Source organism: Gouania willdenowi, chromosome 1 (assembly GCF_900634775.1).
Source record: "Gouania willdenowi chromosome 1, fGouWil2.1, whole genome shotgun sequence".
Lineage (NCBI taxonomy): Eukaryota > Metazoa > Chordata > Actinopteri > Blenniiformes > Gobiesocidae > Gouania > Gouania willdenowi.
The window spans coordinates 29,182,550-29,209,954 of NC_041044.1; the positions used below are offsets into that span (position 1 = coordinate 29,182,550).

The window sequence follows — 27,405 nt, forward strand, 5'->3', positions numbered from 1 at the left end:
GTTTTTGTTTTCTTTTCAATAAAAAGAGGAAAATTGTTTCTGCATTTCTGAAATGTGCACCACACACACTAAAGTCAAACGTACCTTGCTGCCATACACAAAAAAAACCTCCTTCACTCTGCTTCAAGAACTGCCATTATCTTTAAAACCAAAAATATATAGAATTTTTCCTTCATTTTCTCTCTGAAGATACATTGGGATCATTTTCATGATGGAGGAAAGGAAGGAGCAGCGGTGCAGGCTTAACACTAGCCATCCCGGAGAAGCTTAAAGTAGAGCCACTGTTCCTTTGCAAAGACACAAGCAACTTAAGGTGGTTTTAGTTGCCAGTGCCACCGGTAATTTTACAGTAGCAAGTACAGCCACCTTTGTAAGTCTTTTCTCCTGCAGATAATGAAACACTATTAATGAAAAACAACTCATACTTAAAATAAATGTAGGCTATTTTAGTTGAGTGATAATTGGTGCACTTTCCTTGGTGTAAAAAACTCAAAAAAGATGTAAGTCCTTACAGTTTTAATCGAAAACAACAAAAAAAGAAACAAACACTTGGGAGCAAAAAATAAGTAATTATAGCTTGGTTCATCTTCTCGTAACAATATAAAGAAGTAAAAGCAGAAAACATAGAAATTGTTTTTGACAGCTTCCATAGAGGGTTTTCACCGACGTTACTTTCTGGGCAGTAACCCGGATGCGCGGCCATGTTGGAGATGTGCGGATGTTGACACGACATGTTGGAGGCTCAGAGGTGTGCTCTGCGATGGATAAATCAGAGAAAAGCTCCTCAAAATAATTTACAGATGCAAAGGCATACAGGGTAGGACTTGGTCCACAGGAAAGGGCACAATATTTGGAAAAAATATGGTGTATTGGTGGTCTATTATTTCACCAATCCCATACACAACGGAAGATCTTAAATCTTATAGAAGTTTGCAGGTCGGTTGCAGCTGTATAGGCTCACGTTAGCAACAAATATAATGTATATCAGCAAACACCTCAGTCAGTTCTAATAATTTCGCAGTGAACCTGAGGCGTAGTTATTGTAAAATAGCATACGACCACCAGGCAATCATAGATTTAGGCAAATCAAACAGTTATAGTCCGTTAAGTGCAACTACTCTGGACCTCGAGCCTCGGATTGCTATGCCGGCTACATCCAATGGCCTACGAAGCAGCGGAGCCTCGTACCAGCAGAGGAGACGCAAGCGGTGAGATCGGGAGCAAGAGCAGGGCTAGCAACCAAGCTATAAGCTAATCCGCAGAGAATGCTACTTCCTTCCATCCTGCATTCTAATGTCCGCTCCCTGGAGAACAAACTGGACTACCTAAAGCTGGATTTAAATGCAAGACGAGAGATGAGGGCGGCGATGTCTGCATATACACCAATAACAACTGGTGCAGCTAGTCTCATGTCACTGCTCTCCTGATGTAGAATTAGTGACTATAAAATGCAGACATTGTTCTCCCTGATTTGTTACAACTTTTGGCAGTCTATAAAACTCCACGTTTTTCAGTCTCGCTGTTTAGTACAGCCAAAAACACGACAATAGTTTACCATTTTCTCTCAAAATTCGAGATTTGCTTGTGTGTGTGCCGTTTGTAAACCTGCTGCTTATCTCCAAAATGGTAACTTCCGGGTTGATGACACGGTTGATCACGTGCCATGAAAACCCTCTATAAGCCCTTTATAAACGGGGAATCTTTTTTAATCTGTCAAAAGCCACGAGTAGCACAAGGGAAGCTACTGAGAAATTGAATGAGCAACGGCAACCAAACCAATCTAAACTAAACAGCCAAGTTCGTAAAATAATTGTGTCTCTTCTTCTTTAGTCTCAGTTTAAAGCTGCAAAGCCATATTTACAAAAAACTGTCCTGCCCTGAATAAAAACATTCAGAGAGACAGAGAAACAGGTCAAAAGATGCACAGAGGATGTTTTTTCCCCAGGTCATTTAATTAGCAACAATCATAATCAGATTAAAACGTTTGTAAAATGTCCATCTTTAGTTTTTTTTTTTTTTCTTCTTAAAAAGGGCTCCACAAGAGAAGCTAAAAGCAACAAACACAAAGGAACAAAACAACATGATTTCTGAGTAAGACCTACATACAATGAGCTTCAATTTTTGACTACAAGGTATTTAAAACCTTTATGGAGGTCAGTGTCTTATATGCCATGGGTGTGTGCGCGCACGCGCCCTTGTGTGTTTTTAAAAAGGTCCATAATGTATCCAGGAGAGCTTTAAGAGTGGAGAGGCTTGTACGCATCACCAGGAAGTTATGAGGAAGATTCTGGCCCGTTTTCTACAGTCTCCATGTAACCGTGTGTTGTTCCTCTTTACCTGAAAAACAAAGTTTAAAATCAATAAGCCAATCATAATAAAGACCCGACAATCCCACAAAGTCAACCAATGATGGAAGGCCTGTGGCTGTTAACACTAGTTCTAAAGAAAATCTCTCTTACATTTATGTCCATAAGACTATTAGTCAACAGTGACTCATGCTCAGAGTTAACATGCCAACACAAAGTACAATAAAACGATTACCACATTATTCAATGAGTTTTTCTTAATGCATTCCTAGCTGTTTATTGCTCTCAATATATATACTGATTTTAACAAATTTTAACCAAAGATGGACCTGGATTATTATACTGATTCTGGATCAATATGTTTATGAAATCTGATTCAGTTATAATAGGTTGGTTGTTCAATTACCTTGAGTTTTATCAGGATCCAGATTGCTCATTTCATGGTAATTTTTCGAGAAAAAAAATTAAGGTTCCCATATATTAAGATCTACTGTATAGTTATTAATAAAGATAATTTCTTTCAAGCCGTTAAAGTAAAGGATCATAGTACCATGATCAGCATCACAAAAATCTGGCAAAGAGGATGTTTGATTATTGGCGTAGGTTTGTGCTCTTGTTGTCTAATGGATCTGTTTTGTGTTTAAACTACTACTCTCTACTGATTGACTCGTTCAGTCAGCAAGGAGACCTAGCATGTCCCTGACTGTCTGTTTTTCTCTGTCTATCTGCCTGGCCTTCTGACAAAGATAAGAACTGCGGGAACTCAGTTCATCATGGCCCTGAGTAGGAGAATAACCATTTCTACAGCCCCTTAGTTTCCTGAGCATAATATAAAGTAAAAAAAAAAAAAAAAGAGAACCACTGCGACCATCTTTTTTCTTTGTGGAGGCCGTTTATATTTATATATTTTGGTTTCCCTGCTTGTTTCTTTCTCACCTTTGTAAGTCAATCTGTCTCTTGATCCCTTCGTCGTTCTGCTGCTGCTGCTTTGACATCTTAATGTTGATTGAGTCTGCAGAAAGATTGGAGTTTGGGTCTGCCGCTCTCTTCCGACCTCGGCCTCCTGCGCCACCCGCAGGTGCTGCTGCAGCTTCTTTTTCAGCCACTGGAGCTGAGGCGACTGTTTTTGATTGGCGGCCCCGTCGTTTGACTGGCGTGGCCTCTGTCCCAGCAGCAGGGGTCGCGTTCTGGCTCGCATCAACCTGACAGATGATGCATAAATTATGTCAGTTAATGATGTAGGATTTTAAAGCAGAGAATGAGCCATTTCCATGGGCGTTTACCTTTTCATCCTTGATAACTGGATTCTCATTGTTTTCCCTCGCTCGGCTCTCTGAGGAACCAGTGGTTGCACTGCTGTTACTGTTGAGGCAAAATTAAAAATTATTTGCGGAATCTTACACCTTTTTTAACCATGTTTATAGGTAAACAACAGCGATAAGATGAGATCTCTGGAGATTCATTTTATTTGTTATATTAAATTTGAAACTTGAAAAGCTCATATAAAGTTCAAAGTCAGATAAATGTTAATTTAATAAATATTATAATAATAAATACAATTTTAATTTTTCCTTTGTAAAATATCCTATTGCATTTGGAACTCAGCGTATCGTCCCACCTCTAATCAAATGGTGTGTGGTGCTTTTGTTGGTACCTGTTTTTGTTATTCGATGAGCTTAGTGGAAAGGAGTTGGAGCTGGTGTTACTGGTTGTGTCCGACGCTAATGTGGTTTTGGTAATTATCCTCTTTCCAGGAACAGTGATAGGTTTGTTCACAGTTGCCAACACTGGAGCAGGTTTGGGCTACAAGACAAAAAAAAGAAAAAAAACAAGGATGGATGCTGTGTACATGACATGAACTAAAACATTTATTTAAAGATCAGATTTTTGTGTATTTGTGTTTTTATACATTGCATTCTAATCACCCCAACAATGGCAGCTTATACATTAGCACCACTTCATATGGTTCATAATCATGACAGACAGTCCAATTATCAACAAACAAAACTTTAGAAACTCATGCAAACAACTTAAAGTCAGACGCCATTCACAGCTGTAATGAATACAATCATTTTGAGAATTTACCTTCCCAGTGAGCAGCTGTTGTCTCATCTCTGTCGTTAAGTACTCTTTATCATTTTTAAAGTCCTGTCAAAACATATTTGAGGAAAAGACCTAATCAGCATACAAACATAAATAAACAATAATAACAAAAAAGGTTAAAAAATGAGTTTTTGAAAAAATCTACTGTTGGCTAGCTGGCTATGTGTGTGTGTGTGTGTGTGTATTACCTTGTCCTGTACAAGGAAGAACTTTGAAGGTACGACAGGGTCTTTTGGGGAGTCTAGATGACATGCTGTGCTCTTGTTGGCGATCACAAAAAGTGCAACATCACACACAATGTACAGTTTCTAAACCCAAAGAACACAAAGTACAAGAATATTATTAAACATCCATCTGCTTTCTAGAAATGAATAAAACCACTTTTTCCACAGGGATAAAACTATTTTTCTACATTTACTGGCAATCGAGAGTTTTTCAATCTTTCTGCAAAGAGATGTTAAATAAAGAGTTTACGATAATTTTTTTAATTAAAAATGTATTTTTGTAAATTTGAGCAACATTGTTGGATGTGAAAGCCTGGATCACAGTTTCATTACATTTCTTTTCAAAAGTGTTTAACTTGGAATACAGGTTCATCAAGTCTTCACACCCAACTTGGTTAATCCATGTCTTAATAATTTAATCTTGGTGCAATGATTAGCTGAGACATTGAAAAGTGGAATCCCTAAACTGTTCTCACAATAACAGGAGCATGACAATGAAAACAAGTGGAAAAACAGCACAATAACCCCCTCGACCTCACAACTACCAAACCCAGAGTTGTCAATCATTTTAGCACAAACAATAGTCATTCTTATGGTAGTATATTTTCACCACGTAATTTACAACTAAAGCATGACATAAATGGGCATTTTTCATTTTCTTGGTGAGCTGTGTACCTCATTGGCTTTAGTATCCTCAGGACACTGCGCATCTTTTGTTTGTTTGATGTTCTCCACCATCTTCCTTAGGAAGGCATGACTGTTGTTCTCATTCTTGGTCATTAGCACTTCGAGCATAAACCACAGACACCTACAAACAGATGTGTAGACACAAATATGATGATAATGGGCACACTAGGAGGTATCATCCTTTCATAACAAGTCACATTAGAAAAGAGCAAAAGCACTCTATTTAAAGTAAACTTTACTCACTCTTTGACGTCTTTGAGTTGGTCGTACTCGTGTGGTTTCGTGAAGTCAGGGTCGTGGGCGAGCAGGTGGATCATAAAGGGGACCACATACTCCGGAAGAAGTGAGACCAGTTTTTCTAACATAAGTGGGTAAAACACACGTTAGTATCCAACTACTTTTTAACATGTTAGCTACAGTAGTTTCCCTGATCAGCAAAAATGGTTGTGATAATAAATTGCACAAACTTCTTTCAAAAACCCATGATAAAACTTTACATGCAAAGGTTGACTGAGACAATCCACTGACCCTGAGCGAGGGGGTTCTGTTTGATGTACTCTCTGCGGACGGAGATATTTTTGAGGAGGCACTGTCGGGCATGTGCACGGCGCTCCTTTACCGGGTCCTTGGCACACAGAGCGAACACAGCCAGGTACTCCAGGGGCAGCATCAGTTTGACCAGAGCTAAGTGCAACTTCTGTGCATAGATCTGACGAACCTGATAGCATTCATCCTGTGCACAAATCAACAGTCAGTGCAATAATGAAGAGTAACACAAATATTTACAAAATAAGAGCATTTTACACAGTTAACACTCCTGAAATGTCTTAGCAAAGCTAGCAATAAACACTTCCTTCTTATCAATATTTCTTCTTTATTGATTAAGTTACTCCCGGATTTTAGTTCCCCTAGAAAACATTAGCTTAGAAACACAATAATGCAGAGAAGTAAGAACTGACATTGATGACGAGGCCGCAGAGCTGAAACTGCTCTGGAGTGATGATGTCATGGTAACACGGCTCTTGTGCTAACTTCATAATTGCTCCACCAGCGGCCAACCGTAGACGAGACATGTCAGATTTACTGTGGTGAGACAGGAACAAACAAGATGAGATGATGAGGAAAAAGGCTCAATATGAAAATTTTTTTCATTTTTTTTTTACAATATTTTGCCATTTGAAACCAAGGCTTCCAGCAGCTCCAGTATTAAACTCGCTCTTGTCCATGCTAAAGCTGGACTTTAATCAGTGACTTTTGGCAGATGGTACCTGATCTTCTTCTGCTCTGTGAGGTCTCCTTCGCTGACCAGCATGGCTGATAGCAGTCGAAGAGTTGAGTTGGCTGATTTGGATTGATTGTTCTTCATTCCTAGTAGCCAACGCACCAGCAGCTTGATGGCCTGAACCTGGAAAGTAACAATCCCAAAGCATCCATTAATGACATTATATATTGCCCAAGTTTACAATAATACATTAACCGATGATACTGTTAACAGTTGTCCTTGAAGTGAAACAAAGCCACTGACTAAATCCCTTACTTTAGCAAGAACTTCAGGCGAAACCTCCTCATCAGTAGTCCACAGCTTTCCATTTGTGTTTCCTACTGACTGAAACACAAAGACGCACGGAAAGTCCAATATCAATGTCTACATACAAACACTGATATAATCCCATTTAGTCATGAATATCTACACTTGTTTGCAAATTTCTGCATACAAAGCACAAATCTGAGTGTGATATTATGTGTCATGTACTGAGTGGGCTTCTCTGCTTTAATGAATCCTTAACCTTCACACACCCTGTCATTCATTAGCAGGTCCTTGACGATAAAGTTGGCCACGATTGATTTCATTGGTGAAGCAAATTGATCCGGGGCCAGCATGGAGATGTGGCCCAGTGACACCAGTGGTGTGATCAGCTGCTCTGGAACATCTGCATTCAAACTGCGTGACAGAGGCTGTGAATTGAAAAGAAATATCAGATAGATGAGTCAATAAGAAGTCCTTTTTTGTAAAAACTGTGAATTCTGTTCCAGTATACCTCAAAGATCTGTGCCAGCTGGACTTCCTTGTTGTTGAAGATGGCATGGATACAATGGACTGCCTGCTTGGCCTGGTGAGGTGTGCCACGTTTGGCTTTCTGATGCAGGATGGGAATTAGAGTCCTACACAAAATACATGATGCGCAGATTCAGTTAAAATAGAACAGCCGTTATTGTAATTGTAATTGTGAATTGGAATGCTACACCGTACTGTGTAAATAGAAAAAGAAAGACCAAAAAAGAAGAAATTAAAAGACAATTTGCTATAAAATGCACAGAATAAAATGGATGAGGTCAAATAGGAGAGAAATGTGCACTGTGCAAATATAAACATTGACAAGTAGGGATGTAACGATTCACTCAACTCCCGATACAATGCGATTGACGATACTGGGTTCGCGATACTATTCTCTCACGATTCATTTCACAAAATGGGACTGCAGACAAATGACTGAAAAATATTCCTTTATTTTTTTGGGAAAAAACTAGAAAATACTGCACTATTTTATTTTTATTTTTCATTGTCAAAAAAATCTTTTGATAAACTATTCAAAACAATGCAATTTAACTAAAAATAAATCTTGAATGAAATAAATAAAGGAAAAATACAAATGAAGAAGAAGCCTATTAATTTAAATTCTGGTTCTATAGTAAACAATGCAAAACTGCAAAATAGTTCCTTTTCTTTTTAAAAGTGCATCTAAAAATGTATTTTGTGCCTTAACAACATCACCATTGACAAGGGAATATTGCACTGACGTACAGATTTTATGAGATATAAGTTATGTGGGGTTCACTTCATGGTGGCTAACTAACTGTAGGGCTGGACTTAAATTTATGTCTTGATAGGCAATACAATCTCAGTATATACTTTTTTCTCAATATGTTATAAAAGAAAAATAATGTTTGGGTAAAATTGCTGGAGAAATATGCCACAAAGCCCCTTTTATTAACTCATTCAGTACCAGCCATTTTCAGATTTTCTACCCCCTCAGTGCCAGCTGTTTTTGAGCATTTTGACTGATTTTAAAGACCCACAGAATATTTTCTACTATGACTATCTGACACCAGATTCTGAAAGATTGAAGCCTCTACTTTCATAAAAAAAACAAAAAAAACATTTGTTTCTGGCTTGTTTCGTTCTTTTGTAATCAGCTGTTGAATAGAGCAAGTTTTACACAAATCTTCAGTTTCAGAGCAAAAAGCTGTGAAAAAAGACTTTTTCTAAAAAAAAAAAACACTGTCAGTGACTTTAAAGCTATTTTTTTTGCTTTAGTGACAACTCTAGCATCTGAACATTGTTTCCTTATATAAAACAAAACAAAAAAACACTGAGACAGGGCTTTTGATGGCAAAATTATTATTATTTAGCCATCTATGTCAGAGTTGAATAGATTTTACTGTATTTTGGCTTTCCTCCAACTTTCTCTCCCGTCAGTCTGCACACGCGCAACTTCTTCTTCCTTCCTTATTTTGCTATCTGGCTCACAGGCTGGGGGTATTTTGAACCCCTCTCACCCCCCTCCCGATAAACAGTGATGACCCGTTTAGCCCGGTTAGTTGATGGTTTTATCTCACAATCAAAACATTATCAATAATCCACTCAGGTCCACACATGTTCTGTGTTAGTATGTGGTGCTGTGAGCTGCTGGATACATCACAATATCACTCTGTAGCGCCATCATCTCCCTTTTTTCTGCTTCTTCCTGCTTTGCTGGGTAGCATCAGTGGCTAATCTCTCATCTAAAGCTGCACTGCTGCCATCTTCAGAGCACAGTTGGTCACTACAACACCCCACAACTTAGATATTGATGAGGGACCTCCACCAGGGTGTTTTCTAGTAATACCAGTTAAAAAATGCAAATGACGCGTTATCTCATCAATGGAACTGAGTGAGTTGATGACAAGCAGCACAATATCAACACTTTGGGTTTTCTCTCTCATTAGTGAGTAAATTATGTGAGTAAAGTCTGAGTTGCTGAATGCAGCTTTCAGAGCACTGGGCCACATAAGGAAGTCACAAGAGGGGCCATTCCTCTTTTTAAGACAGAGATAGCAAGAAAAACTGAGCAGAAGCGTGTGTAAACAGGGCTCCATAGCTGCTGCAGTGCAGCTTCAAACACAGCAAGTTTGTGGTGTTAGAGGAGAAAAATAAATGCACAGTTTCATCCACGTCTCTCAGTCCTTCCAACACTCAGAACTAAAGGATTTAAATAAAGGACACTGACATCTATCGGCCAGGTCTAGCTGCATGTAGTGATCTCTCTGGTACGAAGCCCTTTTCTGAGTCAGTTTTTTAAAAGAACAATCTTTCAATAATATTTACTGGGCAAACATAAAGTTTAGAGTCATCACATGAATGCTGCTGCTTTATCCAATTCTGTAATTAAACGTAGTCTCTTACGATCGAATCTGTTGCAACTCTGTCTCGATCTTCTGCCCAGTGTTTCTGAAAATCTGAATGGCTGCCTCTGCCACTTTGTCGTCTTCCATCTTCAAACACTGGAGCAATGACTCGTATGTTTCTGCTGAGTGGAATGCTGTCGGGTGGGTGAAAGACAGGACCTAAAAATGACATCAAGTATTCATACATTTAGTAATCAGACATTGATGATTGTCCTGTAGATTACACAGGTTACATTTGTCTTTCAAATGTGTCTGTATTCTGAGTCGTTGACCTGTACCTTGAGCAGCTCCAGTCCAGAACGGATGGCTGTGTCTGGGGTAACACCTTCCTCATCATCATCAGCGGTACCCTCAATTGACTTATTCAGCAGCTTCACCAGAGCACTAAGGTAAAATATACACAAAAAAAATCTAAATAAATGTAGTTAAAACTTCATAAACATACCTGACTGCTAAGCAAACGATGAATAAACAAATAATAAACAAATACCATTTACTCTAAATCTCATGAACTGTGAGAACATTTCCTTTCCTGCTGTGTTTTTTCACATCAGAAAGGAAGTGACCTCAAAGCGCAGTTACATGTTTAAACCACTAGATGCCCTACAGAATGAGAACAGTTTGGTCACTACATAGCTTTTGTGTTACACAATGACAGAGATGAGGACTATTACAATTACCTACAATATCATGCGCTGAGCGAGATACCAGGTGACGGGGCTATGAAACACATCCATTCTTATGTAACTTGAGCCAGACCAGCTTTAAATAACCTAAACTAAAGATGAACTAATTGTGTTTTTAGGCAAAATGATACGCAGCGTGTGATGTATTGAGCGTCTCTAACCTAATGGCTTCTGAGTCAATGTGGACGGGAGCAATGCGCTCAAGCAGGAACTTCACCATCTCCAGGAAGGGGTTTGTCGGCTGTTTGGGGAATGTCAGCTTCCGAGTAATCTCCCTCTGTCAGGAGAACAAAAAACACACTTTAAAGGCGGTTCAACACTAAAATTAAAGACAAGAGCTTACACCGGTCACTCTATGCAAATGTTGTGTTGAATGCAAAGAGAAAAACTATCAGCCTGTGAGAGTGTTGATGTCTTCTTACTACACAGATCTCGGCCTGTTTGCAGGAGCAAGTGGGACTGATGAGGATCTCCAGTTGGATTCTGAGCTTCTCGTCCTCCCCAAGAACCTGGTTGAACTTCTTCATGAAGTCCTGAGCTTTTCCAGAGTCAGGAAGGTTCTCTAAAGGAACAATCAGGTGAGGATAGTCAGACCACAAGCTGGATAGGTAAATGAGTACAACGGCCACCTGAATTAAAACTTACTGGCAATGCTCATTAGTTTTCCAAACATTGCTGTGGTATTTGCCTCAGACTGTGATGGAAAGAGAATTAGTTAAAATGGAATTTGAGAGATCAATAAGGTTTCATACAAGCATGGGAACAATGACAGTTTAGTAATGCACTGATAGTTAAACTCACCACGGGCAGCTTGTGGAGGTCAAGCAACTCTTTCACGAGACTTCTGAGCATGTTCTGACACTTCCACATTTCATTCAGGGCCCTGACAGCAATGATCAATTACAAAAAGAAATGAGGGAAAATGATTGACATTACATGGGTCACAGAACACTTTGGTTTGAAATGAACTTCTATTAAAATACAGTAGAATCACAGTATTGACAGGCTTCAGAAAGTGCAGGGTTACTCACTTGACAGCATTAGTGTCCAAGCAGGCATACAGGTAGTAAAGACACTTCATCTTCTCCTCTGTATCAAGGCTGTGAGGGACCATGTACTGGGCAAAGATCTTTTCAACTAACAATCTGCAAAAAAATTGAAAATCAAAAAATAAATTATGAAGTAGAATTTACAGAGTGGGTTTTAAAAGCAGTGATCTGATCATCTGATGCATTTTTTATTTCAGTCACAGTCTCATCAGCAGTGGACAACTGGTTTCTAAGCCATTTATTGTGCTGTGTAGGTGTTAGAGCCTCAGCAACAAATAAATATAACTAGTACCATTTTAATCAAGTCATTTAACTTATACAGAGATCATGTGCATTACTTCACTGCAGTTTGTTTAGAAAATGACCCATCATTTATCCCTAAATTAATTCCATTGAGCATTCTCACTTGTCATCAATGCTGTTTTGATAGTAGATGTGCAGCAGTTTGTCTTTGATCCAACTAATCTTCTGGGCCGACTCCTTTCCAGCCTCGTGATGCAAGCAGTATTTCTTATACAACTGTGCCAGACCCATCATGGCCTCCTTACGCACACGCCACTGCAGGAAAAAGAAAACAACACATGTAAAGTTGATCTGTTGATAAAGTAAATGATGCCAAAGTTGCCACCAAGTGTAGAACAATGGGATAGGAAACTGTATGTTATCGAAATAAAAGACCCACTCAGGACCTGGGCTGTCTGAGAAATCTTATGAAACATTACCATTTTTCAACGTTTTGTTTGACTCACCCTCTTGTCCAAGGTCCTTTCCCTTACAAAACCCAACAGTTGGTCATTGACTAGGTTGAGGTCTTTCTTGCCAGCATTGATAATAGTAACGATGACATCATGACGAATAGCTTCTTCTGGATCATGAGAGCGCACCTTTAAGAACTCTGCACACACAGAGATAAAAAAACAAACAAACTATTAAACCACAGCAAGGAAGAGCACATGACACGGAGAGGAGGAGCGTAAACCCACAAACACCCACCTGTGAGGTCTCTAGCCAGATCCGGATGGTTCATCAGGCAATGGCTGGCAAACTTTACACACTCTAGCCTGACCGGTACATGAATGTCATTAAACCTGGAGAAGAATAAAGTTTAAATAATGACATAAAGTTTAGCTAAACAGCAACAGAAGCCATGGCACATATCAATAGGTTTAGCACTCAGACAATCACATCATGCTGCATGCATAAGTAGCACTGGGTCAAGTTTGTGTCACTGACCGTCCTAAAAAGCATTGCCACAGGGGTCGGTTCTGTGAAGCCAGCTCAGAATCTTTGACCCCAAACAACTTGGCTAACAACCGCACAACAGCAAGCCGTTCTTCACCATCGTTACTCTGTAAACAAATAAACAAGTTAAAAAGAAAAACACTTGTAGTATTTCCCTTTAAATGCTTCACAAACAGATATTGTGTGTTAGTTGCAAACTAATGTTGGGACTGCAGATGTAAACTAGATCCAAGCTCTCATTGGGTCAATGTATCAGATAAAAACAATTAAGATTGTACACATATAGTCTCTTTAGAATAAAACTATGGATCCTATCCTAATATTATCCACCAAAAAGAATCAATGTCAAAAAACATTCAAAGATTATACAATATTAACACTAGGCCATGTGTCTTGTTTAGGCTTAAGTGTGTGAGCATGTGATTAACCTTAAGTTTGAACTCCAGCTGTGGCATAACTGAGGTAAGCAGCATTGGATCAATGGCAAACAGTTCCTGAATGAGGTCAAAGACGTGCTCTGACAGGTCCGAAACCGATGATTTGCCCATCACTAAAACCTGATTGAAGAACTGAAGACACAAAAAAATGCTTGGTGAGATTAAAAACAAATAATAATTGAGGAGTCTACACTCTAAGGTAATTTATTTAGGCTTAAAGCAGCAGAATGCAAAAAGAGGGAGTTATTAATAATTATTAGCGAGGACAGTCAGACACAGACAGGTACGTACGTTTGCGATGCACGTCTCAATGGTCTGTACAGTCCTCTTCAATAAAGTTTTGGCTAGATCGTATGCTTGTTTGTTCAAATTCTGTTGAAAGAAAGGTTAAACACTTACTGGTAGGTTATAGCATAGAAAGCTCAAAGATAAATCTATCAATGTGCATGTCAGAGAGATATAAATGTTGCTTATCTTAAAATTTACTAGTAGCATAATATAAAGATCACTTTTCAATAAATAGACATTTACAAAAACTTTAAATTACATCAACTTATAAATGTAAGATCTGGCTAGATAACTTCGATATTAAGTGTGCGTATGTTTTTGTTTTACCTTGTGTGCAGGGATGAGGTTGATGAGGATTGTGTCCAATAGCTCTTGGGTGACTCCGTCTCCCTCCATGATGATAGAACTCATCAGATCCATCATGTGCATCTGCACCTTCTGGTTATGACTGTTACTGCACAAAACCAAAAACTCAGGCTTTAAAATTAAAAAAAGATATTTTACTAATGAAAACGTTGGCCGTTTGTGAAGGCAGCTTCACTCATATTGAATGTGGTAACTAAACAGGGAATTCAAGTGAAATGCTTTCACGTTCCAGTTAAAATCAGTCTGATAGTGTCCAGTCATACAGAAGTCTTACTTGATGACAGAAAATAGAGTTTTAAAAAGTTGAATGAAGATCTCGTTGCAGTCCTCTAGCTCAAAGCAAATGTTGTAGGACTTGACCCACGCCAAGTTCTGTGGAAAAGACCTAACGGTTAGAATACACAGAATTGTATCAGCAATAAAAGGCAAGTCGTCACTAACAAACATTATTGGGTTTTTTCACATTCGACCTTGGTGCTGAGGACACAACTGTAGACATAAAAATCGTCATCTTATTCATTTAATAGTTATTCCCCCCCTTAAAATAAATAAATATTTTCACATTAAGTCTGCACTTCAGTTTGAGTGTACAATGACAATGAGGACATTCATGTACATAAAACACTGGCCCCGAAGTGAGCAATTAACAGTTAATGGCAGCTACTGCCAATAGTCAACAATTATGCATTTGTTTTTACCAACAAAATGTATTCATCCTCCTAAAATGCCTCGATTTATTTTGTGTTGAATGCAGTATTATTAGCAGGCAAAGTGAGGTAAGTGCCATAATGAACAGCGTTTTGAATATGGATCCGCAACAAAAAGGTGAAAAAGGGTAACTTATTACACAATAATTGGACTGAGTTAGAGAACCAATAAAAGCATTTAACTGTGTAAAATGACTCAGTGTCTGACACATGATGTCCTTATATCATCCCTAAAACCATCATTACCCAAAAAGCTCTCAGATCTAAAGACCTTTCTACTTTCCTTTTTATCTGATGACCGACTTGTCATTACACTGGGATTCTTGTTATAACAGCAGATTTAGAAAACTAGAGATAAATGTTTCGCGAACAGTTTTGTTATTGTTCCAAAATGCATCAACACTGTAAGGTCTCGACCTCCTTCTGTAGAAGAACGCTCAATGTCTCCCAAGAGTTTAGTAACTAACACAATGTTAGACAGCCTTGTTAAAAATAATAAAGAGGCTCTTCTGCCAATTACAAAGGGGAACACACAATATTACTTAGAAAAGTGTTTCCAAACATAGAGTTAGCTTGTACTATTTAATAGAAACTGTAAACTTTGAAAATATATGACAAGTTGAACATCTTTTTTTCTACTTTTGAACAGTATAAAATTAAAAAACCCCAGACGGTTGTAAATAGACAAAGTCATCCACAAGAGGGTAAAACCACAAGCATGTTCATTTCTATTTGTTACCAAACAACCCACAGTAGAAATATCTTAACACCAGCATTTTTTTTCATGTGTAAATATGCGCCTCACCTCCAGCAGGTAGAAGTATCGGTTGAACTGAGGACTCTTGGTGTCCTCCAGACCCTTCAACTGTCTGGTGATGAAAAGAAAAATGTCCTAAAGAAGAAAAAAAAAAGTCAAATATGAAATCTGGATTTCTAATTTCTTTGCCATCTGCACACACTGTTTAGAGCAAATTTCTTCACATTTAGGCACAATTTGTGATGCAGTACTGGGTAAAACATGCCCTGCATAAGCTTAACACAAGTTGCACCCTCACATGCTTTATTGCAACTAAAAAGAAAACATACTAGATACTCACCAGTGCTACAGTATATGAAAAACTCATTAAAAAAAGACTATTATTCGAGATGAACCAGAATGCCAGTCAGAAATATTGGATCGTTAGATTTGTTAAGTTACTTTGATGCTGTTTAAAGACTAACTATTTAAAGAGACCTTTTGCACATTTTTAAAGGAATATTCAAGAATGAGCATGAACTAAAATCTTAACTATCTGATAAACACTGGTTTTCACTAAATAACTCTGGTTTGGTTTTTTCTCGTTAAAACAACAATATTCACCAAGTTTTCCCCAAAAACTCTTTGAAACTCTCCTAACCTTAAGTTTGTCGTGGGAGGTATAGGGGGCTTCTGGAGCGTAGATCCTGAAGATATCTGCCAGACAGCACGCCACCAGTAACCGTACATCTTTGTTTGGGTTCCTGAGGAAGAACTCTGAGGCGAGGTGGAGCGCCAGCCCAAGATACTGCTGCTTCTCCTCTTCAGAGTCCTGATCCATATCCATGTAAGTTTTCACCACCATCTGTTAAACACAGCAACGGTTGGAAAAGGTGAGATGGGAATTATAAGCATAGTGCTCCTTAAAAGGGAAAACTGAACTTAATATTTAGAAGCATTGCATTAAGAATGTATGGCTTGGTATTACAATTATAAATTATAACTCAGGAAAAAAAGTGACATTTTTACAATCAATGCAACAAAAGTCAAGGTTCCATGAGAAGCTTAATAACAAATATATGTTATCCACCAAAAAAGTTAATATGTAATAGGAATAGAACACGATAGAAAAGTCTTCTTCACCAACATATAATTTTATATACATGTAAAAATCCCCATTAAAATATCTTAAAAGTCATAAGCAGTCCATACACTGAATGTGCTTAGTTATCAAAATCAATAAAGCTTTAAATAATCATCTTGTTTTTTTGTTTTTTTTTTTAAATCAGGCCTTAATATGACAGAAATACCTCCCATGCATGTTTTGGGACAATATGCATTTATCATACATGCCATTATTACACTGGTAAATGGGTGACTAATTATCCAGCAAGTGTTGCAAATGGACGAATATGTGAAATTTCCCTTATAATCTTTTCCAAAAGCTCATGCTACGTAATCACAGGGCTGTGCATGACTTTGTGAAAAACTCGAGGGTGAATCATTGGTTGGTGGTAATTAAAGTAAATGGCTATATGACAGACTAAAGGCTCAAACATACTCTGGTGGACACCCGCAAAGCGAAATCTGCGGGGCCAATTAAATGCAAAGCTCAGATTTTACTACCACGCTGACTTCTCTGCGTAGTTGGTGTCACACAAAACACTGCTCAGCATTCTATCGACTCGTATTAAACGTAACACTGACCTGCATTTCACCCTCCTGGTAAAACAGAGGAGGAGAGATGCATACGAGCTTAGAGGAGAAACTGGAAGACGAGCTACGACAGAAGTGACACCTTTAAAACATGTCCCAGGAGTACAAGGACTACAGAGATGTGCTAAGAACCATGGGACATGTAGGATTTTAATGGAAACTACTATGCGGCGGTACGCCCAAGTATGTAAGCTCTGAGGAAAGCGGACAGTCTGCGTTGAGTCCGTTGTGCGCGTGGTCCGCCCGAGTATGTTTGAGCCTAAAAGAGGGGGGTTCCTTTTGACACAAGTTAAGTACCAAGCACAAGTTAAATGTTCTCAGGTTTTCAAGTTTACAAAGAACAAATTGATATTCGTATTAGCACTCAAATGCATGTACAGTCTGCAGTGCAGGTTTAAGTTGAACTTTACACATGATAGTATGTATAAGTTAAAAAGTGTGCCCAGGTTTACGTAGACAACCCAGTTGTTCATAGTAAATATATTTATATTTCCAGTTTTCATAAAACAAGTTAATTCTGCTTGTTAAGCAGCACTGATTTGTGTCCATGTTTACAGAGATGTTGATAAAACTAGCACTGAAATAGTATTTTCTGCATTCATTTAGTTTTTAATGATTTAAAGTTCATTTTCCCAAACATTATTAACAACATTTTGGTGAGGCTTTATTTTGTATCAGTCCTCTTTTTTTGTGATACATCTTTGTATCTGTTTTTTCCATACTTTATACAGGGTATAGGTACAGGAAACAGTAAGCAGTTGGGTAAGAGCATGTGGTTGGTCACATTGAGTAGCCATTGTTCCTGTATTTATCATCCCATCCCTCCCCACACCCTCACAGATATATATATCATCAAAAGGTACCAGCCAATAACATATGCTTGTTTTTTGCAGATAAATGTAAAGATGTTCTTAATAGGCTATTAACTCACTCAGTGCCATTGACGAGATCATTCATCATTTCAAATCCAAACGCTCAGTTACAATGAAGAGAAAACTTGTCAATTGCGTCTTAACACGGAGATTACTAGAATACACCCTGGCGGAGGTCCCTGATCAATATCTAAGCTGTAATTTAATGTAGTGACCAACTGGTGCCCTGAAGGTGGCAGCAGCCACAAAATACAGTAACCAAAACATTCAACTGTGAGCCAGATAGCAAAATAATAATAATTTTGCCACCAAAAGCTTCGTCTCAGTGTTGTTGGTTTTTTTTGAAGGAAACCAATGTTCAGATGTTATATATTTCAATAAAGCTAAAAAAAATGCTTCAAAGTCACTGACAGATATTTTTTTTTTTTAGAAATGCCTTTTTTCTCAGCTTTTTCCTCTGAAATTGGCGATTTGTGTAAAACTTGCCCTATTCAACTGCTGATTACGGAAGAACTAAACAAGCTAAACATTTTTTTTAATGAAAGTAGAGACGAATCTTTCAGAATCTGGTGTCAGATTTCAGATTGTCATAGTGCAAAATATTCTGTGGGTCTTTAAAAATCAGTCAAAATTCTCTAAAACAGCTAGCACTGAGGGGGGTAGAAATTCTGAAAATGGCTGGCACTGAATGAGTCAAGTTCATTAAATAATTTCCGTCGCTTACATATGTTTTCATCAGAAGTATTGTTCAACATTTCCTGTTCAAGTGCTGAAATTTTCAGTTCCAGGGATTCAATGCAATATTTTCTAAGTTTGTTGAGATTTGATGCAAATGATATGGTTTTATTTCTGATGCAACCAATAACAGCACACAGGGATCATTGACTGATGGACTGTTTATTGTTATAAATTAATTCAGTTCAGCCTCAAGCTCTTGTCTGAAAATCTCATTCTGGAGCAGAGATGTGTTAAAACGCCAAGGAACAGCCCTTGATTGACTTGCTCTTAGTGAAAAAAAGTGCAATAAAACGGCCCTGTGGTCAGAAAGTGAGATTGGAGTCATTTCAGTTCTATGGATGTCTCTAAAGACAGTTTTTGATGCAAAGATATAGTGAACTCGAAAACGTTCTATGAGGGGCAGAGAAAAAGGAAAATTCTTTAGAAGAGGAATTGATCATACGCCAAATGTCAATTAGTCCATGATGAGTGGACCATTTCTTTAATGCAACAGATGCCAATCGTTGATCTCTGCTTTCTATCACTTCCGTTCTGTCAGTGTTATTGAGCCAAACTGCATTAAAGTCTCCCCCAATCTGAAACTGGTAATCTAAGAGATCTATTAATATAGAGGTCAATGAATCATAGAAATACTGATCAAAATAATTTGGAGTACATGCATAGATTAGGGCAATTTTAATATCACTATAAACTATTTCACAGAAAGTGATTCGACCATCCGCGGATCCCCCTGTGCCCAAAATAGTGTAATTTAGATTGCGTTTTGCAGCTATGAAAACCCCTTTTGCACTTTTTGGTGTAACAGGAGGAGGCAATCACATGAATCTATGCACATCAGCAAGCATCCAGAAAGTGTGAGTTCTATATGAAAGCAAAGTGGATATTATTTCTATAAAGTAGGTTCAGAGTAATTATGTGCTTCTGGGGAGAATTAAAGGCCCAGTGAATTCCATGACAAAATATTAATGCTATTCATATTGTTTTGAGTAAAGTTTGGCATACAGATAATACAAATATATTAATGGCTTGATTGTGTTGTGAATACTAGATATACCTGGACCAGCCCATCCCCACCCACCACCCCGCAATGGTCATTCGTGTGAAATTGAGTGACAGTGTTTTGTAATTACTGTGAAATGGATTCAGTGCAGTCAATAAATTCAGAATTTCTTCAGTGACACAAATAATGTAATTTCCCGCAATTATCGTAGAATTGCTGTATCATGATAATATCGTTACCGTGAGTAAAAATATCACGATGTATCGCATCGCGAGGTACTTGTCGATACCCAGCCCTATTAAAGAGTACTTGAACGTGAGTGTGCCTCACGTTACAAAGGCAGTGCAGCTCAGCAAGCTAATGTTAGCGTGTTATCTTTGTGTGGGACAAGTGTATGATCCCGCACATGTGTGCGTGAGTGTGCATGTGTTTTTCTTGTTCGTGCATGTGCTCTTTTGCAAGTGTGTTCTAGTTTGTGCAAGAAAGAAAGTTTGAGACATTAAAAGTGAGTGTATCAGGCGTTTTTAGGTTTTTAAATCTTAACATGAGCCTATCTGCTAATGATTACGTGACTGCATGCAAAAATAGTCAGAGCATCACTACTCTGTATGCTATTTATTTAGTAGGAGGATATGCCCCACTTCTGTCTTTCTTCATCTCTCTGTCTAAACACCTGGTTGCCAAATGTGAGACCTGGAAATGTTATTGAGAAACAGTAATTCTTCATCAATGTCTTTTATTAATAGCGTTTATTTTGTTGCCTTTTGTAGTGTTCATAGTTTGTTTTTTATGTTGCTACCACCTGTTGGACTGTTAATTGTCCAAACGTTTGTTGTTCAGTGTTTTAAACTAAATAACTTGAAAATGCCACACATTTATTCTTGTGGTCATTGGTTTGTTTTCAGTGTGATTTCCTTCTTCTCTGAGGAGATAGCTTGATGTTCAGCTGCTCATCTCTTAGTAGTATTAACTAATAACTTGGAATGCAGAGGATGTTTACAGATGTTAATAAATGTACTCATTATTGACAATGTTTTGCCCTTGTAGAATATTTTGGGCTTTGATAGACCAGGTTTTAAAAACCTCATGTAATGGACTAGTTGATAAGGAAACCTTAGTGTAGTCGGCAAGGAGTCGGTTAGCAAGATCCCTAATTGTAACTTGAAGTGAATACCATCTACTAAAGCATAGCAGCAGAGCTCCTACCACTAGCATGGTGGGGGATGGGCCACATGGCTTCAGCAGGCTGCAGAGCACTGCACTCACTCCTATGTGCAGAGTGCACACACATGTACACAGTAGACGAACTGTGTTGAGTCTCGTTCTTAGACTCAACAGTCGCGAAGCAGCCGAACAAGGCTCCTCACACAGATGAGAAGAAAATGTGGGCATGTTGAGCAGCAGACCATGCACTTATCTCTACTATACTATAGATACTGTAGATTTAATAAAGCTTGTCTTGCAGATTAAGGCTCTTTAAGATGTTTGCAATATGACTTTAAAACAGAGACATTTTAGGACAATTATGACAGTTCATGTCTAGGGATGTTGCGATTAAACTTTCTCACTTCCGATGTTGATCATTTTAGTACTAAATTGTCCTCACATTATTAACAAAAGGTTTCTTCAACAATAATATCTATTAGGGATGTCCCGATACAACTTTTTCAGCTCCCTGGCCCCCGCTCTTTCTGCTGTCCTGGCTGCATCTGCGGGCCCGGGCAGTTCCTGGGTGTGCGGTAGCGGTTTTTGCACATATACTGGTCTACAATGCACTGGCACGCCTTGGGATGTGGGATAAAACTCATACTGGGTATAACTTTAGACACGTTAATCCCAAATACCTGCTTTAGGTATTACCACTCACTCATTCCCCCTGTCCACAGCCACCAACTTTATAGCTAAGCTTCACAGTTGTCACCATAATGGCCTGATTACACAACATAATAAGCACAATATGTTCTACAACTTCACATCTCACCCTCACTGTAAAATAATCTATTCTTCCCCACCCTTTCTATTTCCTACCTTGAGTATCTCCTCCCTGCCCCCCCCACCACCTAGGTGTAACACTGCTCTCCCTTTTTATATCCTCCCTATAATAAAAAGATTTCTTACCCTTCCTTAGGGAGGGCTGGTGATGGTAATAAAACATGCATTACTGTGTCATAATGAATGCACTTCTTGTAGTGTTGACCTTTGACAACATGTGAAGACGAGTAAAAAATAAATAAATAAATTAAAACATGTTCATAAATGATTCCTTACCCCTTTAGCACTGAAATAATATCTGTAATATTACGTGAATATCTGTAAAAGTCACGTTTTTCTATTAGCTCTGTTTGCTAGCGCATAGCATCTCTTCTTCACTGCATGAATATATGTATGCGAACCGACCACTGGGTTACCAGCGCCCTCTGCTGGTCCAAACAAATATGTGACGTAAATACAGCGCAATGACTGTTTTTCCAACTGTTAAGGCACAAAATACATTTTCAGTTGCACTTTTGAAAAGAAAAATAACTATTATGCAGTTTTGCATTTTTTTACTATAGAACCAGAATTTAAATTAATAGGCTTTTTCTTCATTTGCATTATTCCTTTATTTATTTCATTCAAGATTTATTTTTAGTTAAATTGCATTGTTTTGAATCGTTTATTAAGGGATTCTTTTGACAATAAAAATTAAAGGAAAATAGTACAGTATTTTCTAGTTTTTTTCCCCAAAAAAAATAAAAGAATATTTTTTCAGTCATCATTTGTCTACAGTCTCATTTTGTAAAATAAATCGTGAGAGAATTGTATAGTGAACCAAGTATCGCAAATCAAATCGTATCAGGAATTGAGTGAATCGTTACATCCCTACCAATAATTCAGCTTTAAGTATTGGCCGATGCCGATATCGATCCATCTGAGATCAACGCGAATCACACATACTTTTATTACTTATTTTGTAGTGTGGAATGTTGGAAAAGGCTTGATCAAGTGATGTTACTCAAACAGAGAACAATAGTCAACAATTAAAAGTTCACTTCAGTTATTTTTTTACTGTCAGTATATGGTGGGAACAACTGAGGGTGGGGACAAAAACAACAAAAACTTATCAGAGCTCTTATATCGGAGATTTTAGATGCAGTTCGATAAAATACGATATTCGTTTTCTGGCTGATATCGGACTGATATCCGATCTCAATATCAGGTCGGGACACCCTTAATATCTATTAAGGGTTTGTTAATTTCAAAATGTATTTTTGACTACTGCATTTTTTTTTTAGTTGAAGGAACCGGTTTCAGGCAGAGATTTGTAGGATACTTCAGCTAAAAACTTTGCCTCAGAATCAAAACTAAACAACTCTATTATATTAAATAACTACAAAATAGTTTATCGAGAAATAAAAATCCTTTAAATCCTTGATCAGTTGCGATTAAGGGCTTTAAATGGGTTTGCTATGGACATCATGGTCCAAGAGAACAAAGAACAGAAATAGGCCGAGGGCACTACTCTAAGAAGGCTGAACATACTGTATCCTGAAAGAAGGCCAGAGCTTTTTAGATAATAACGTAAATCCACTGCGGCTTTTAACAAGGTAGGATGCAAACTTTTCAATTCATCGTATGAACCCTCCTCACTCGGAATCATTTAGCATTAGGACAACAGGTGAATTTGTAATTGTGTGGGGTTTTTTTGTGTTTATTAATTTTAATCACGTAATAAAGTTTTAACCTCATTCATTTTCAGACTACAATCAAGGGGTTAGTGGGGAGGGGATGGAGATGTCAGTGACAGTGGGGCTGTCAGAGCAGTACAGATGCTGCTGACAGACCATATTGTTATAATTTATGTAAATCCTTATTGATTGGGAGAAAAAACCCTCCATAATTCTGACTGTGGTTAAAATCTTACATTTGCTGGAGTCAAGCCAGGTTAAGCCTGCAAACTTTCACATAAAATACAAAAACTTAATCTTTTAATTTCACAAAATGCAGAAAATTGAATGTAAATGCAACCTGCTGGAACCATACCTTACAATGTGGAACATTTAAGCAAATAATCATTTACTAATAAGAAGAATTTAATTTTTACCAACTTTTGGTCAGGAGGTAATTTAAGTGTTTGAAGTTGATGTAGCCTTAAACATTATTTACTTTCGCTGGTGAAGATGACAGATGAGATCAATAACAGACTCTGGTTGAAGAGATAATTGTTCAATTCAGTAGTGTTATACATCCCAAAAGGACCTGAAAAACCCTCATCAGACACGATTACCTTCAACAGATTTTGCATTTAAATCCAAAATTTGGTACAAAACCCTTACAAGAAGTCCTTCTCCTCCACCAGCAGCTCAGACAGTGATCATTCTCAAGAGTTTCATTAATCAAGCTTCTTGGAATAGGGACAGGGTATCACCCAAAATGACTCATCCAAAAAAAAAGATAATCTTTCCAACAGAAAATAATGAACTTCCATCCAAAAAAAGCTGAAACATCTTTGGTCAATTACATTTTTATATTCTTTTTTTTTTTTTTTTTTTAAATCAGATCCTTTTTACAATGCTTGTCCATTATTGCATAAATGTGAACAGTGAAAGCTGCATATTGTTTATTTTAGCCTAAAATCACAGTAAATCAGAGGTACTAAACTACACAAACAAAAGGGCAAGTGCCAATAATGGTCTAAAACTTTATTTAAAAAAAACCCCACAGCAAGAACATCGACACTCCAACACATACAGATCTAACAGATCCACCAGTGCTGCCATCTCTGAAATAGTGCACGCTAACCTCAGCCACCTGCAAAACATCAACATTTACAGTATGTCAGCGGTCAGAACGCTGTTTGTTGATTTCTACGCAATCTTTCTAGTCCCTAACTTAGAGGACCTGACATCTATTATAAATACCCACACAAACAGACAACAGCTTTTGCTCTAACTGGACCCCAACAAATAAAAACAGACTACCAGGGTGGTTGCCTGCTTGATGCTCAGGTTTTTAACCACCTCACAGAAGGAACAGGACAGAGATGCATGGATAACATGACATGTACTGGGGTGTCCTGATCCGATATTGATATCGGTCCGATATCAGCCAGAAAATGAATATCGGATTTTATCGAACTGATTCTAAAATCTCTGATATCATAACCGATAAAATTATTTATTTTATTCAATTGTAGAATACTGTAGATAATATGTTGAAGGTTAAAATGTATGTAACCAATTGGTTAATAATAAATGGGTCAGTTTTTTCTCATACCTACTGTTGCTGACTATTGTTCTCTGTTTGTGTAACATCACTTGATCAAGCCTTTTATAACATAAGTAATAAAAGTCTGTATGATTTGTGCTATCGTATCGGATCCATATCGGCCAAACACTCAAGGTTGCAATATCAGTATCGTATCGGAAGTGAAAAAGTTGTATCGGGACATCCCTAACATGTACTTCTGATACAATAGGTATATTGCTGCCTTGAATATTGTCCCGATACCAATCCACTACGCATTAATTAAACTTCCTTTTATTGCTTATTTTGTTGTGTGGGATGTTATAAAAAGCTTGACATTTATCAGAGAAAAATACTCAGCAACAGTAGGTATGAGAAAAACTGAACCATTTATTATTGACCAATAAGATGCAGCATACTATTATAATATTTAACAACCGAAATAACCAAAATGAAGTAGTAAGAAATATAAACAAGAAATCTAATTAAAATAATATGTATGAAATGAAATTAATAAAATATTTCTGCAGCAAGACTGCACTATTATATAATGTTAAAGCATATTATTATCAAAGAGTCTACTGATATGGAAACGTATCAATTGCCCCCAGGACTATAGGTACGTGTTGGATGGCCGAGTGGTCTAAGGCGCCAGACTCAAGAATTCTTCTTTCCGCTGCCGTGGGTTTGAATCCCGCTTTTGTCATATATATTTTTTTCATTTTAACAAATTTAACATGGCAAATTCCACTTTTAACAATACATATATATATATATATATTAGGGTATTTCCTGGGTTAGGGCTAAAATAAAAGGGTTAGCGGGGTGGGTGAAAATAAATTTGAGCTAAAATAAAACTGACAGAACTTTAAGTCACGTGGTGCACCTATCATGTCACCTAAAATGGCCAATGAGGGGCACTTTAAATTGAAAAATAATAGAAATTAATTAGATAAAGTTCTAAATCCACAATTATAGGTAATGGTGGACAAGACAGTCCAAAATAAATGAAATCAGATTATGAATAAAAATAGACCCCTTCTATGCAAATACAATATAATTTGGAAAACTGTAAAATAACAACAAACATGCAGTGTTGGCATTGTGCCATGTCTGGACTATAACAAACGACTCTAGTAAATGATCTCATTAAACACATCAGGTTCTGTTAACTTACCTTCAATCGCTTAACCACCTCATCGTTGCTTATTTTATCCGTAATCTCCTTTACTCCGGGTGGATAGAAGATCTTTCCGTCCCCGGCGGGTTTCTGCTGTTGCGGGAACTCCATGCTTGTTGATGTCTAGTCCACACGGTCTTCTACTGGCCTCTATAGGTCAGAAAACAAAAGTTCAGCACAACCATGCTACCCCACGTACCGAAAACCTCTTTAAAGATTCACTCTTATTTATCAAACATCCATTTTAAATGCTCCGATCAGTCAAATCGCGCTAGTGCGCTTCAGAACAATATAACTCTGTAAACTTCGCAGCGGCAGAAAACTTGAAATTAAGCAGCATCGTGCATATTATTAGGCTCCATGCTAAATGACCAATCTTTGAACAGCAGCTCTACATTTAAATGCTGTATAAATGTAACGAGGGAGGGCAACTGTGGTTCAGACATGAATACACATCATTTCACCAAATACATGTGAGAACATTCATTTCAACACAATGTGGACGTTGCTGTTGTGTATCTACTCTCACACAGGTTATCATTAGCTAGCTGGCGGTTAGCATTGTGCGGGAAGTAGCGTTAGCAGCTGGATAGACGTTAGCCACGCTAACTGCTAGCATAGGCCGCAAACTATTTGGTACCCATCACATCTACAGCAACAACCACAGAGCAAGTGAACTATCTCATCGTTCCCACCTCAAGTGTCCGTTCTCATGACCAGCCGCAGTCCTGTCCACTCCGTACAACTACTTTGTGAAGTTGGAGTTAAAGCTAGTTTACTATATGTTGTCGTTTTTCAACTTCCAAGCATCGCTCCGCACTGCCGATGGTTCCGAGCGAAGAAGGGCTGCTACCGTCGCCCTGAGCCCTCCTATGAACCAATAACTTGCCTCACAGACAATTTTGACCAGCCCACCGAATGCAAAGTAAATCTATCTTTTCAGATTCCAACACCAGGTACAATTGTAATGTGTCCAGTGCCAGTGTTTACCTCAACAGTGGGCCGTTTTAATTCATTAGTCCGGCACAGGTTGGGTTAGTTTTCAGCACAAAGCTCTCTGTCCGCTCAGTCAGTGCTGTCCGTGGAGAAGCTGTGTGTGGAGCGCCCCCATTGGATTCACTGTGGTACTGCAGCTCTCGATAAATGGCGGGACTGGATTTACCAGGAAAAGCTTGTCTGCGCTTCTTTTTATTTTAATTTCACTTACTCTAAACACTGCAACATGGTAATAGTTTATTACATTTTGGCATCAGCTGACCAAGAAGTATATGGAAACCCAAAGATGTTATTACACCAAATGTAATGTCTCCAACTCAAGGCCCGCGGCCCAACTTCGGCCCGCCAGAGCATCTAGTCTGGCCCGCAGTGGAATCAAAGTGGAATTTACACAGGAAAA

The 27,405-nt window shown here is 38.1% G+C and overlaps 1 protein-coding gene across 2 annotated transcripts; it reads right to left on the bottom strand.

Annotated features, from left to right (window-relative positions):
* Positions 1–1,934: 1,934 nt before the first annotated feature.
* pds5a (PDS5 cohesin associated factor A) lies at positions 1,935–27,130 on the bottom strand. Of its 2 annotated transcripts, XM_028445059.1 has the most exons (33): positions 27,000–27,130; positions 26,007–26,159; positions 15,939–16,142; positions 15,347–15,433; positions 14,109–14,206; positions 13,796–13,922; positions 13,472–13,552; positions 13,172–13,312; positions 12,735–12,850; positions 12,495–12,589; positions 12,251–12,396; positions 11,908–12,059; positions 11,484–11,597; positions 11,254–11,335; positions 11,098–11,146; positions 10,875–11,014; positions 10,614–10,729; positions 10,045–10,150; positions 9,765–9,925; positions 7,360–7,483; positions 7,118–7,276; positions 6,858–6,926; positions 6,589–6,725; positions 6,280–6,403; positions 5,849–6,053; positions 5,564–5,678; positions 5,309–5,441; positions 4,598–4,717; positions 4,392–4,454; positions 3,961–4,109; positions 3,590–3,668; positions 3,243–3,508; positions 1,935–2,337 (listed from the first exon to the last, which is right to left on the bottom strand). In XM_028445059.1, exons 2-33 carry the CDS (start codon positions 26,118–26,120, stop codon positions 2,334–2,336), a joined length of 3,876 nt encoding a protein of 1,291 aa, XP_028300860.1. In that variant the 5' UTR covers positions 26,121–26,159; positions 27,000–27,130; the 3' UTR covers positions 1,935–2,333. The 2 variants fall into 2 exon arrangements, with proteins under 2 accessions (XP_028300860.1, XP_028300869.1); XM_028445068.1 differs by lacking the exons at positions 1,935–2,337; positions 27,000–27,130 and adding an exon at positions 26,705–26,970 and having other exon boundaries at positions 3,239–3,508.
* Between the last annotated feature and the right edge of the window lie 275 nt (positions 27,131–27,405).